General features: G+C 39.6%; 1 protein-coding gene across 2 annotated transcripts in view; it reads left to right on the top strand.

Annotated features, from left to right (window-relative positions):
• PAK5 (p21 (RAC1) activated kinase 5) overlaps positions 1-13430 on the top strand; it is a 317560-nt gene that overhangs the window by 203789 nt on the left and 100341 nt on the right. For both annotated transcript variants that reach the window (XM_057528338.1, XM_007165252.3), the window contains one exon: positions 13095-13308. In XM_057528338.1, coding sequence (XP_057384321.1) covers positions 13105-13308 — 204 coding nt within the window. In that variant the 5' untranslated portion in view covers positions 13095-13104. The remainder of the gene's footprint in view (positions 1-13094; positions 13309-13430) is intronic.

Consider the following 13430-nt stretch of genomic DNA (forward strand, 5'->3'; position numbering starts at 1 on the left):
ACCTTCTTATTCATAAAGGCTGAACTCTAAACATTATTCACCAATATCCATATCACAAGTAGCCACACAACAACTCTCCTCAAAAGTTATTCTATCACAGTGATAATTTAATAGAAATACATGAGGCACATATTTAATTTTAAATATTTTAGTAGCCATATTTTAAAATGTAAAAAGTGAAATTAATTTAAATGATATATTTTACTTAATCAAAATATCCAGAATATTATCATTTTAATACATAATTAATATAAAAATTAGTAAGTCTCATGACTGCAGAAGACCTGTAAACTGTTGTTCATACCAGCTTTATTTATAGTAGTCAAAAATTGGAAACAACCAAACTATGTCTCAGTAGGTAAATGGTTAAACAGACTGTGGTACACCATGGAATACTACTCAGCAATAAAAAGGAGCAAGCTGTTGGTACACAAAACAACTTGGTGGATCTCAAGGGCATTATGCTGCATGCAAAAAAAGCCAATCTCAAATGGTCATACCCCATGTGATGCCATTTATATAACAGTCTCAAAATTACAAATTTATGGAAATAGAAAACAGCTTAGCGGTTGCCAGAGCTGAGGAAGTGGGAAGGGTAACAAGAGGGAGCTCTTTGTGGTGATGAAACAGTTTTGCATCTTGATTATGCTGGAAGTTACATGAATCTACACGTGATAAAATGGTGTAGTACCAAATGCACACACTCTACCAATGTCAAATTCCTGGTTTTGATATCATACTATGATCATGTAAGATGTAAGTATGGGGAAAAACTGGAGGAAGTGTACATGCGACCTCCTGTAAATCTATAATATCTCAAAGGAAAAAGTACACACACGCACACACACACGTATATGAAATATTTTACATTCTTTTTTATAACAAGTGTTCACAATTTGGGTTGTGATGTATACTTCAATCTCAGTTTAGACTAGCCCCATTTCTGTGACTCTGTAGTCATATGTTACTATATCAAATAGCACAGCTGTATCACATGATCTTATTTTGTTAATTTCATAGAACTTTTTATACCCTATCATGTTTTATTTATTTCCTTTGTAATCACAATAGCTAACAATTATTGAAAGCCCATTCTGTGCCAGGCAGTGTTTTATGTGCTTGACAGACATTAACTCATTAAATATCCACAACAATCCTTTGACATAGATATTAATTACTAGGTGCATTTATTTTTATTTTTTTATTTTTTTAACATCTTTATTGGAGTATAATTGCTTTACAATGGTGTGTTAATTTCTGCTTTATAACAAAGTGAATCAGTTACACATATACATATGTCCCCATATCTCTTCCCTCTTGCATCTCCCTCCCTCCCACCCTCCCTTTCCCACCCCTCTAGGTGGTCACAAAGCACCGAGCTGATCTCCCTGTGCTATGCAGCTGCTTCCCACTAGCTATCTATTTTACGTTTGGTAGTGTATATATGTCCATGCCACTCTACTAGGTGCATTTATTGATGAGAAAATTGAGGCACGAAGAGATTAAGTAATTTGCCCCAATAAGTGTCAGAGCTAGGATTCAATCTCCGGATGTCACTATACCTGTGTCTTTCTCTCCCACTAGAAAATCTCTCACCTCTACTCCATAAGGTCTTGTCCTCCCCATTCCTGCTTTGTCTATAGTTAAGTGATTAGAAATATTTTTGAAGAAGTGATAAAAACTTATGAGGAAAAAGTTTGAGAGACCTGGGTTCTCTTTCCCACTCTGCCAATGGCAGCTGCATGTTTAAGTTGGGTTCCTTAGAAGCAGAGCCTGAGACAGGGATTCAGATATATGCCTGTCACACACTGACAGTCTCACCCTCTGGGCTACCAGTGTGGTTAAACTACAAATTGTCTTTAGAGAGGTAAATATTTTTGTCCCAGTGACCACTCATTCAACAAATATTTATTGAGCACCTACTATGTCCCAGGCACAGATAAGATGGAAATCAGCTGATGGAGTTTATGGGGTACTAAGGAAGACCAGCTTTGCTTTCTGACAATGTTGGTAGGAGAGGAAAGTGAGCCAGGCTTTCTGAAAACCACCTTGCCAGCATCTTAAAATTTTTAAACATACTTGCTGTTATAGGCTGAATTGTCCATATCCCCCATCCTCCCACATGCCAAATTCGTATGTTGAGGTTCTAACTGCCAATACCTGTGTAACTGTGTTTGAATATGGAGTCTATAAAGAGGTAATTAAGTTAAAATTAGATCATTAGTGTGGGCCTTAATCCATATGACTGGCATCCTTATAAGAAGAGGAAATTAGGACACAGATGGGTACAGAGGGGAGACCACATGAAGACACAGGGAGAAGATGGCTGTCTACAAGCCAAGGAGAAAGGCCTCAGAAGAAACTAACCCTACAGACACCTTGATCTCAGATATCCACCCTTCAGAACTGTGAGAAAATAAATTCCTGTTGTTTAAGCCACCCAGTTTGTGGTACTTTATATGGCAGCCCTAGGAAACGGATACATATGCCTTTAGTCCCATCATTTCCATATCTGATGTTCTGTGCTGCAGAACTGCTCGTATTTATGCAGAATGATACATACACCAGGATTCTCACCAGAATGTTTTTAAGAACCAAAAAAAAAAACCTCTTAAATGTTAGTCAATAAAGGAATAAATAGATGAATTATAATACATCCCATTTTATAAAATGCTATGATGTCTTAAAGACAAGTACTGATATGTGTACTACTATGGAAAGATAGCCAAGGTTTGCTTTTTTTTTTTAACATAACAGCCAAATTATGTTAAATGACACAAAAAGCAAATCCCACGACAGTGTGCATAGTGTGGTCATGTTTATGTATGAAAATTCAGGTTGTGTGCAGGGATGGCAGAAACAAGCAACAAAAGGTCCATGTTTGGGATTTTGTGGTGGGAAAGTGTATGGCAGTTGACTTTAACCTTTTATTCTGTATGCTTCTTTATTGTTTGAATGGTCCACACCAAGTTGTGTATTACTCATGCATTACTTCTGTAATTTGGAATAAGCACAATAGTTATATAAGGAGCTATGGAGAACATAAGAAGAAAGGGATTCTGGGGTTCAAGAATGGCAGGAAAGAAGACTTAGGGTGATGTGGGGGGCTGGGGCAGGGGAAGGCAGATGTTGGAGAGTCAGGGGGCCTTTAAGTTAATGGAGGTGACTAAAGATAGTAAGGCTTAATGAAGGGGAGAGGGATGTAGGCAGTTAGAGAGCTATGCAAGGGGTAGACTTAGGGAGCCCAGTGAGTTTGGTTTTGTTTTTAAGGTCAATGAGAAGTCATAGAAAAGGCTTAGGAAAGAGAGAGCATGATGCAATCAGATTTACATTTTAGAAACTTGGTCTGCCTGCAAGGTGGAGGACTGCTTGGAAGGGGGCAAGTAAATAAATAGGGAGATTATTCAAAAGGGCCCAATGCAATCACAAGTGTCCTTAAAAGTAGAAGAGCAAGGCAGAAGAGAGAGTTGGGCAGAGCCATGTACGAGGAAGAACAGTCAGAGAAAAATGTACTATTGCTGGCTTTGAATATGGAGGAAGGGTTTAAGAGTCAAGGAACACAGGTGGCCTCCAGAAGTTGGAAAAGGCAAGGAAATAGCTTCCCCCTTAGAGCCTCCAGAAAGGGACACAGCTCTGCTGACACCTTGATTTTCACCTGGTGAGACCCATTTCATACTTTTGACCTCCAGAATTCTAGGATAATGAATTTACCTAAGTTAGAGGTAATTATTACAGCAGCAGTAGAAAACTAATATTGGGAATTCTGAGAGATGTACAGATGTAGTGGACATTTGGGGATTAGAATGTACAGGAACTGGTGGTGATTGGATGTGCAGGATGGGACAGAAGGGAAGGTCATAATGGATTCCCAGAATTGTCTTCAACAATTCCATACAACATGGTACTGTATATATACTAGGATTGGGGTATCTAGAGGAGGAACAGGTTGAACAAGTAGGAAGATTGTGACATGTTTTGGAGATGCTGGGTTTCAAGAATGGGATGAATCTTAGAGTAGATTTTGATGCATAAATCTGGAGCTTAGGAAAGGAGTCTGGGCTACGTCTCTATATGTGTGGTTATTGGCATAAGGAAGAAGAAACATGTGGTATAGGATGAGACCATAGTGAAATAATAGCTTTTGACTATAACATTTAACACATTTTTTTCTGCATTTTTTTGGAGTGTATACTCTGTTGATGCTATTCTACAAAGCATAATTTTCTTCTTGCTCCTATTTTAACATTATGTTATCACTCTGGACAGTGTGAAAATGATTAGAATTTAAATGGTTTCCTCAAAGCATGCCTTTCGTCCATCCTGGGTGTTGGGTGGCAGACAATATGAGTTGGAAGAATTGAAGCCAGAATGGAGAGTTGAGTTAGATTAGAGTGGTTTTGCAATGTGGATGGTCTAAACAATGTGGAGTTGGATAAATGGATATGATAAATCAAACTGCAGTCACAGATTCCAGAATCAGGACAGAATCAGAAAGCTTAGATGAGAAGAAGCCAGCAGATACATTAGATCCAAACAACTTTATCAGTGGGAGGTATCTGAGAGATTCCCATAGTAGAGAAGGACAAAGAAGCAAGGAGTCAGGTTTGGAGGCTGAGTTCAAATCCAAAGGATAAAAATTGGAAGCCAGAGTCAGATGCTTCCAAGGAGGTCGAGAAGGCAGTTGTAGTTGGATTAGGTAGCAAATCAGAAGAGCACACAGAGCAGGGTGCATCTGGATCACGAGTGTCTGTATAAATACAAATGGGGACCAAGTAAAGAATAATCCTTTTGTTGACCCAACATGCTTTGAAGCAGTTTTTCTGGAATGGGAAGTACCCCATGGAACAGTGGCTGCCCCGTGGGTGATGTCCAGGGGACACACTGCAGTAAAAGAATCCGAGGAAAGGAAACCATATCACTTACACCATTTTGGACATGATAATTTGGACATGATAAACACAATAATTTTTCTTAGGAAACAACTTTATTTTTAGATGATATTATAGATCCATCCCAAGTTTTTAATATTTTCCTCTGAACCCCAAATTATATCCATGTTATATTTTACCTAAAAGCAACTTAACTAAAAGCCAGGTGAATCCTTTGTTCCCAAATCTGAGGCTGTGCCAAATGCGTATCTGAGCAATGGTCTCTCGACAAGGGCATGGTGTGGCTGCTCTCATCCTCTCTGCAGAGGAGTTTCTCAAATAGCCATCTTTCTTCAACCAACGATAGGCAGGTCATTAACCCTAAATTATCTGAACACAGGTAGGTATTTCAGAAGTACTTAAATATCCATTACTGCATTTACCAAGTTCCTCAAAAGGGATCTGAGGCTAAGAGAAGAAAAATCTTTTCATGAGGGGGTCAAGGAGAAAAGAATCATCCCTGAGATGTATGTTAAAGACACCATCGTTTAATTCTGTGGTCTTCCTCTAAGCAGCCAGCTGTCTGTCTAGCTGAAAACCTTAATAGTCCAGTAGTTACACTGAGTCCTCACTTCAGCTGTAGGGCCTGCAAGCACAGACTAAGCAGTTGTCAGTGCCAAAGGTTAGACCAATACAGTTTTGATGGGGAGAGAGGATAAGAACAAAAAGATAGTCTAATAGATTGGCCCCAGCTCATCTCACCTCTTTGCCACACCCCATCTTCAGTGTGTTCCCTCTGTGCTAACTACTTTCCCCCGTACAGGCCAAAGCTCCTGGGACATGTCCATACCATTATTTATTATTATTATTATTATTGTAAAATATACATAATATAAAAATTGACCATTTTAACCATCCTTAAGTGTACAGTTCAGTGGCATTCAGTCCATGCACATTGTTGTGCAACCATCACCACCATCCATCTTCAGAAGCTTTTCATCTTCCCAAACTGAAACTCTATACCCATTAAACAATAAGTCCTCATTCTCCCCTCTTCCCAGCCCCTGGCAACACCATTCTACTCCATGTCCCTATGAATTTGACTACTTTAGGTACCTCATATAAGTAGAATCATATTTGTCCTTCTGGGTCTGGCTTATTTCACTTAGTGTAATATCTTTGAGGTTCATCCACACTGTTGCCTGTGTCTCAAATATTTTTTAATAATTTTGAATACAATAGCAAAATAATACCTTGTGAATTTTTATACTCTGGCCCAAACTCCATTCAAAGCCCTTTATGAGCATGTCAACATTTTGAAAACTAGAGGTATTTCCTAACAGTATAACACTATTCTTACTGATTATTCCAACTGTTCATATTAATAAAGAATGGAAGAAGTAGTAAAAAAATATAAAATTACCAGGCATATATATATATATATATATATATATATATATATATATATAACAAATTATACTTTGAGCAAGAAAGTTGAAAATAGAATTTGTAGTCCTGAAACGGACTTTTTAAAAAAAGATTTATTTATTACTTATTTAATTTATTTTTGGCTGCGCTGGGTCTTAGTTGCAGCACGCCTGATCTTTGTTGAGGCAGGCGGAATCTTTCGTTGCAGCGTGTGGGCTCTTTGTTGTGGTGTGCGGGCTTCTCTCTAGTTGTGGTGTGTGGGTTTTCTCTCTCTAGTTGTGGCACACGGGCTCCAGGGTGCGTGGGCTCTGTAGTTGGCTGCACGTGGGCTCTCTAGTTGAGACATGCAAGCTCAGTAGTTGTGGCATGAAGGCTTAGTTGCTCCGCGGCATGTGGGATCTTAGTTCCCTGACCAGGGATTGAACCTGTGTCCCCTGCATTGTAAGGTGGATTCTTTACCACTGGACCACCAGGGAAGTCCCCTGAAACAGACTTTTTGAGCCAAAAATATTCAGGAGAATAAAAAGTGTTAGTGGCCAGTAGTCATGTGTTTTCTAGGCCAGTAGGCATGCTTGCAGTCAAGTATAGTTTTAAAATCTACCTGCAAGGTTACTTCATTTTCTACATAAACAAGAAGAATGTTCTTATAAGCTCTCCCATACATGCTTGTGATGGTTAATATTATGTGTCAATTTGACTGGGCCAAGGGATGTCCAGATAGTTGGTATATATTATTTCTGGATATGTTTCTGGAAGAGATTATTATTCAAATTGGTGAACTGAATAAGGCAGATGACCCTCCCCAATGTGAGTGAGCATCATCGTCCAATTTCTTGAGGGCCCAAATGAGCAAAAAGACAAAGAAAGGGTGAGTTTACTCTCTTCCTGCTTGAGCTGAGACTTCCATCTTCTCCTGCCCTTGGACCTTGGCGCTCCTGGTTCTTGTGATTTCAGACTCAGACTGGGACCTACACTACCAGCTTCTGATTCTCCAGGCTATGGACATGGACTGAATTACACCGATAGCTTTCCTGGTTCACCAGCTTGCAGACAGCAGATCATTGGGCATCTTGGCCAACATAACCACATTAGCCAATTCCTATAATAAATTCCCTCTTATATACATCTGTAATATATAAATCCTATTGGTTCTGTTTCTCAGGAGAACTCTGACTAATACAATGCTTATTTCATAAGCTGAGGACCTATGAGCTAAGAGACATTTTAGAGAGGCTAGAAATAGGGGGCATTAGTTTATGTCTATCTGTTGTATGTGGTTTCTTGAAATGTCTCCACCTGCTCATCCAGTTGTAAATGTGCAATTCAACAATCAAAGGAAATATTTCTTTCCTAAGCTACATGCCACTTTCAGTGAATATGGCTACCAAAGAATTAGGTAGGTTTTGCCAATATTCAAAACCTTTAATGTAGAGCAATAGAAATAAGGGTAAAAGGGCCCAAGATTAGAAATCTACTCAGTATTCAAACACCTTACTGAACACTCATTCTGTATGAACTGCCAGTTCTCAGGCAAGATGAGAATTTAAACTGGCTGGCGCCATTGGGAAGACCAAGTTGTCATCTGATGTGTTTCCCAAGAGATAGCAGCTTCTTCTATCATTTGTGAATGGCTACTCTAGATATAATTTCAAAATGATGGTTGCTAGCCCCCTTTTTACTCTGCTACTCATGTAAATCAATCTTTTCTTCTGAATGTTAACCCAAAGGATGAATTTTTTAAGTTCTGTTTCAGTATATTCTGGTACATGCTAACTTTAACAAGTTTTTTTTTTTTTTTTTTTTTTTATCCACTTTTGTTGTTGTTGGCCGCACTGCGTGGCTTCCGGGATCTCAGTTCCCCAACCAGGGATTGAACCCAGGCCACGACAATGAAAGCCCGAAATCCTAACCACTAGGCCACCAGGGAACTCCCCCTTAACAAATGTTTCTTTTGAGTTGATTTTAAAATATTTTAGAAAATAAATATACCACACATGGTTTACCAAAAAAAAAAGTTAAAAAATCCAGTGGTTTCCTGATTCACCCTATGATAACTCCAAGTTCTGTTTCCCCAGAGGCCACCATGACATTCCTTCGGTTTTGGCAATTTTTTTTTTTTTTTCAGTTTTTTACCTCTAACCAAAAATATGTGTATGCAGTTATATCAATACTAGGCATCTCCATCCTTTTATTTTCTGTTATGGTAGATAGAATTTAGCTTTATCATACCATCTGCCCAGTGATTGAAAGCACGTACTTTGAGATTCTGAGTCTCCAGCTTTGCCAGTTTCTTACCTCTGAGCTTCTGTTTTTCCTTCTGTAAAATGGAGGTATGATAATAACACCTCTTGTGCCAAAAGAGTTAACATAGCAGGCCTGAGGCTGCGTTTCTTAGAGAAACCTATTTGCAAGTTTGGCCCTTGGCTGGCATCTGGGAACTTGGATTATAGGAGGGTTCCCACTGTTCCCTGGTAAGAATGGCTCACTGTGACTAAACTGTTTATTCAAACAAGATGGTCTAAGCTGAACCTATGTTTCCTTCTGGAATCTGAAGTTTTGACACAGACCAGGCAGAGGTGTCTATGTGATAGGCACCGAATAAAATCCTCAGGCACTGAGACTTTCACAAGCTTCCATGATAGACAACATTTCACATATGTTGTCACAGTTTAGTGCTAGAGGAATTAGTCACATCCTGTGTGAATCCGCTGGGAGAGGACCCCTGGAAGCTTACGCCTGGGTCCCTCTAGACTTGGCCCTTGTGCCTTTTCCCTTTGCTGATTTTGCTTTGTATCCTTTTACTGTAATAAATCACAGCTGTGAGTATAACTCTATGCTGAGTCCTGTGAGTTCTCCTAACAAATCAAACCTAGGGGTGGTCTTGGGGACCCCCACCATAGGGTTATTGTGAGTTTTAAGTGAGATCAAGCACCTTGAACATTTAGCACTTTGCCACATACAGACTAAGCGTGGGCTCATCAAAGAGAAGAAACCATTTACCAAGCAGGTCTGGATTTGAGGAGGGTTCCCTACCGTGTGTCTTTCACCTGAGTGTGAGATTCCTCATTGCTGTCAGAGGAATGGCCATTACTCATGGAACACCACTATACATCTTGGAGATTCCCTCTCTGCTTTTTGTCAAGTGTGAGCTTCACAGGAACATGACTTTAGGATTTAGAACTTCTTCATCTTCTTTTTAAGTTGTTTCCTCTTTAACTCAAATTTATTAGACAGCTAGAACTGTATATATATTACCATTTAAATTACAGTTGTATAGTATCACACAATGAAATGTAGGCAAATTAATTCAGCTGTGGGTTTCCTCTCCACAACTGTCTTATTTTAAAACAAGAATGGTATTAGTTCATTGATATTTTCTTTTTTTATATTTTCACTTGAATGGCATAGCAACCACTGAGAAATTCACAGTCAGGAAGGGAATAGTAAGACATTTCTATTCTGGTTCTAAAAATATTTGATCCAACATTCTCAGTGCTTGTTCAGGTATGAATACATGCAAAAGAACTCTTCTCAAATGATTTTTTTAAAACAATTGCCCCCTTGTTTTAAAAAATTGATCATAAAGTTTATTAAAATGTCAAGTGGACTCAGCCAATGCATGACCAGATTATATTTTCAAAAAAAAATTTTTTTTGGCCGCTCTGCACTGCATGTGGGATCTTAGTTCCCCGACCAGGGATTGAACCCACACCCCCTGCAATGGAAGCACAGAGTCTTAACCACTGGACCACCAGGGAAGTCCCTCAAATATTTTTTATTTTCACAAAATAATACTGAGATATGGTGTATAGAGTCACTTACTTATTTGGCATAATTTCCTGTCCACTGAAAACCTTCTAGGCCCTTGACAAACCAGACGACAAGATCACAATGGAGACTCCTCTGAGTGGACACAATTGTATAACATTTAATATAGTTACCCAGATTGGGCATTGTTACTTGAGACTTTGAATCAGCTAAAATAGAGAAAAATGATGGGCATCTGAAGATGCAAGGTATGGGATGATCATCAGTTAGCTTTTTCTGTGCAACAATCTACTCCAAAATGTAATGGCTTAAAGCAATAGCCATTTTATTTGTGTCCTGATTCTATAGGTCGGCACTTTGGGTCCAGCTCAGCTGGGTTTTTTTCTGCTGGCTTTGACTGGGCTCGCTAGTGGACAGCTGTTGGTCAGCTAGGCACCTCTGTTTCCAGGGCCGGTTGTTGCCTAGGCTGATGAGGGACTGGGCTGCATGGTCTGTCATTCCCTAACAAGATGGCCTGGCCTTGTTCTCATGCTGGCTGCCGGTTCCAAGAGCAGCATGGAGGCAAGCCCCAGTGGGCAAGCACATTTCATGCTTGTGTCAGGGTTTCTATTGTTGCTTTGTAGATTACATATCCTGGTCCAGAGTCAGTGCGGGAGACACCCACCCAAGGGCTTGGATACTGGGAGGCATGAAACACCAGGGGCCATTCCTGTGACAGTCTACTACGGCTGGGCTCCTTTACTTCTTTATACTCTGGCTGAGATGTTCTCAAATGTTTAAAATCAATTGACATATTTATTAACCTAATTATAGTAAGGTACTTAAAGAATTTTTTAAAAATTATAATTATGTTTTTCCAAGAGACATAACACACATCAAGGTATTTTTGAGCCCTTATCATCCTTCATTAGTTTTTCATTATCACCTTATGTGAGTTTTCTAAATTAGTCTGAAATAACAACCAGGATGGATGGGAAAATGGGTTTTAATAAATTCTGGGGAGTTAATGCTGTGAAGAGTCTGATCCCTGTCAGGAGAATATATCTGCAGTGCTGTGGTCTGAATGTGTCCCTCCAAAATTCATATGTTGAAATACTAATCCCCAAGGTGATGGCAATAGGAAGTGGGGCCTTTGGGAGATGATTAGTTCATGAAGGTGGAACCCCGTGAATGGGATTAGTGCCCTTATAAGAAGAGACCAGAAAGAGCTCCCTTGTCCCTTCCAACATGTGAAGTTACAACAAAAAGGCAGCCATCCAGAAAGCAGGTTCTAACCAGGCACGGAATCTGACAGCACCTTGATCTTGGACTTCCAGCCTCAACAACTGTGAGAAATAAATTTATGTTGTTTATAAACCTCTTGGTCTCTGGTGTTTTGTTATAGCAGCCCAGACTAGCATCAGTAGAGGATGGAATAGGAGCTTTAGAAAACTAGAAGGAAAGGAGGAAGCCCCTGCTGGCCAAGCAGGGATAAATGGTTAAAAGAGAAAACAGAAATTTTAATGGAGGATGAACGGGAGGGAGGGAGAGAAGAAGGAGGGAAAGAGGAAAGGAAGATGTTAACATCTATGGAGCTCTGACCCCAGGTCCTCTTCCCTGAATGTTTTGTTCTGGGTGATTTTAGTCTGTCAGCAAATATTTCTTGAGCCGTACCATATGTCAGGCGTTGGCAAACAGTAATAAACAAGCAGGCAGCATCCCACTCTCATGGATCTTATATTCTAGAAGGGAAGACAGACACTGGGCATACCGTTACACCCAATTAATTGATAGCAAGTGGATAAGTGCAGTGAAAAATATGTACGGAGCTGTAAAAGTATATATATAAAACCCACCTACTCAAGTCTGAGGACTGAGATAAGGCTTTCCCAACAAAGCAACCTTGAAACCAAAGCACCATCTTTTATAATACCTGCAGCAGGGGTGTTAGGATTCCCCAAATGATCATGATTGTCATGTTCACAGAAAATTCAGAATGAGAAAATCAGTTACCCAAGATCATGGTGAAGAGGTGGGATTCAAACCCAGGTTACCTTACATGTTTTCAATAAACGTAAAGCATAAAGTAACTATTTTACATTATTTTCTAGAGGTATCCCTGTCACAGGATGTTTTAACTAGGTAAACTACATTGTTTCAAATAAGTAAACTACGTTGTACAAAATTCTAAATATTCCGTGAAAAGTGGCTTTTCCTCCCTGCCTTGTCCCCCTGACTCCCTTCTCTGCAGGCAACGCCAGTCAAGTTTCTGGTGTATTCATCCAGAGGTATTTTTAATACTTGCAGCACTGACTTTGTGCCAGGTATGTTTCAAAGTGTTTTACAAATGTTTACTTGTTTAATCCTGATAATAATTTTATGTGGCAAATAGAATTATTAACTCCATTTTTCATGTTTATGCATATTTTTCCACACAAATGTTTTAGATTTTAAGTGCACACCACACTTTGAGATGCTTCTCCCTGTTTGCTAGTCAGCTTTTGCTTTGGTAATATCATGTAACAAACAAGTACAAAATCTTAGTGGCTTCATGACAAACATTTATATCATACTTGTAACTCAGCTGTGGCTCAGTTGAGCTTGGCTCCAAACTGGAGGTCAGATTTGTGTCTGCTTCATGCATCTCTCCTTCCAGAATCTTGGCTGAGGGTGTATTGCCCACTAGAGAGATCTTCATGCCAAGTAGCAGGAGCATAAGAGGGAAGTGGAAATGTACAGTACCTTCAGAAACCTCCACCCTGAATTGAAGGATGTTCTCTTCTACGCACAGTCCATTAGTCAAAGAGAGTCACATGGCCAAATCCAAACTCTATGGGTCAGGAAACTACATATGGCAAGTGCAAGGAAAGAACAAAAACTTTTGAATGAAGTTATCTAATCTACACACCCTAAAAATACAAATTCTATCTTTTGCTGCTGATATATAGAGGAAGAATTGAAAAGATAGAACTCTGAATGAATTACTAATTATCCTATGGTCTTCTGCTGGCGACATATAAACAGTTCCCTGTTTCTGTTTGCATTTCTCAGGTTTTCCACCATGTTTGGAAAGAAAAAGAAAAAGATTGAAATATCTGGCCCATCCAACTTTGAACACAGGGTTCATACTGGGTTTGATCCACAAGAACAGAAATTTACCGGCCTTCCCCAGCAGTGGCACAGCCTGTTAGCAGACACGGCCAACAGGCCAAAGCCCATGGTAGACCCTTCGTGCATCACTCCCATCCAGCTGGCTCCCATGAAGGTATGGTGAGGATTCTGTCTTTAAGTTGGCTTAAGAAGCATGCTCTCTCGTTTGATGCAGTGCGCCATCTTTACGGGCGAGCTGTCAAATGTGTAAATCATGTATTTGTTTTTAAATATCCA

The sequence above is a fragment of the Balaenoptera acutorostrata genome, chromosome 15 (assembly GCF_949987535.1).
Source record: "Balaenoptera acutorostrata chromosome 15, mBalAcu1.1, whole genome shotgun sequence".
NCBI classification, from domain to species: domain Eukaryota; kingdom Metazoa; phylum Chordata; class Mammalia; order Artiodactyla; family Balaenopteridae; genus Balaenoptera; species Balaenoptera acutorostrata.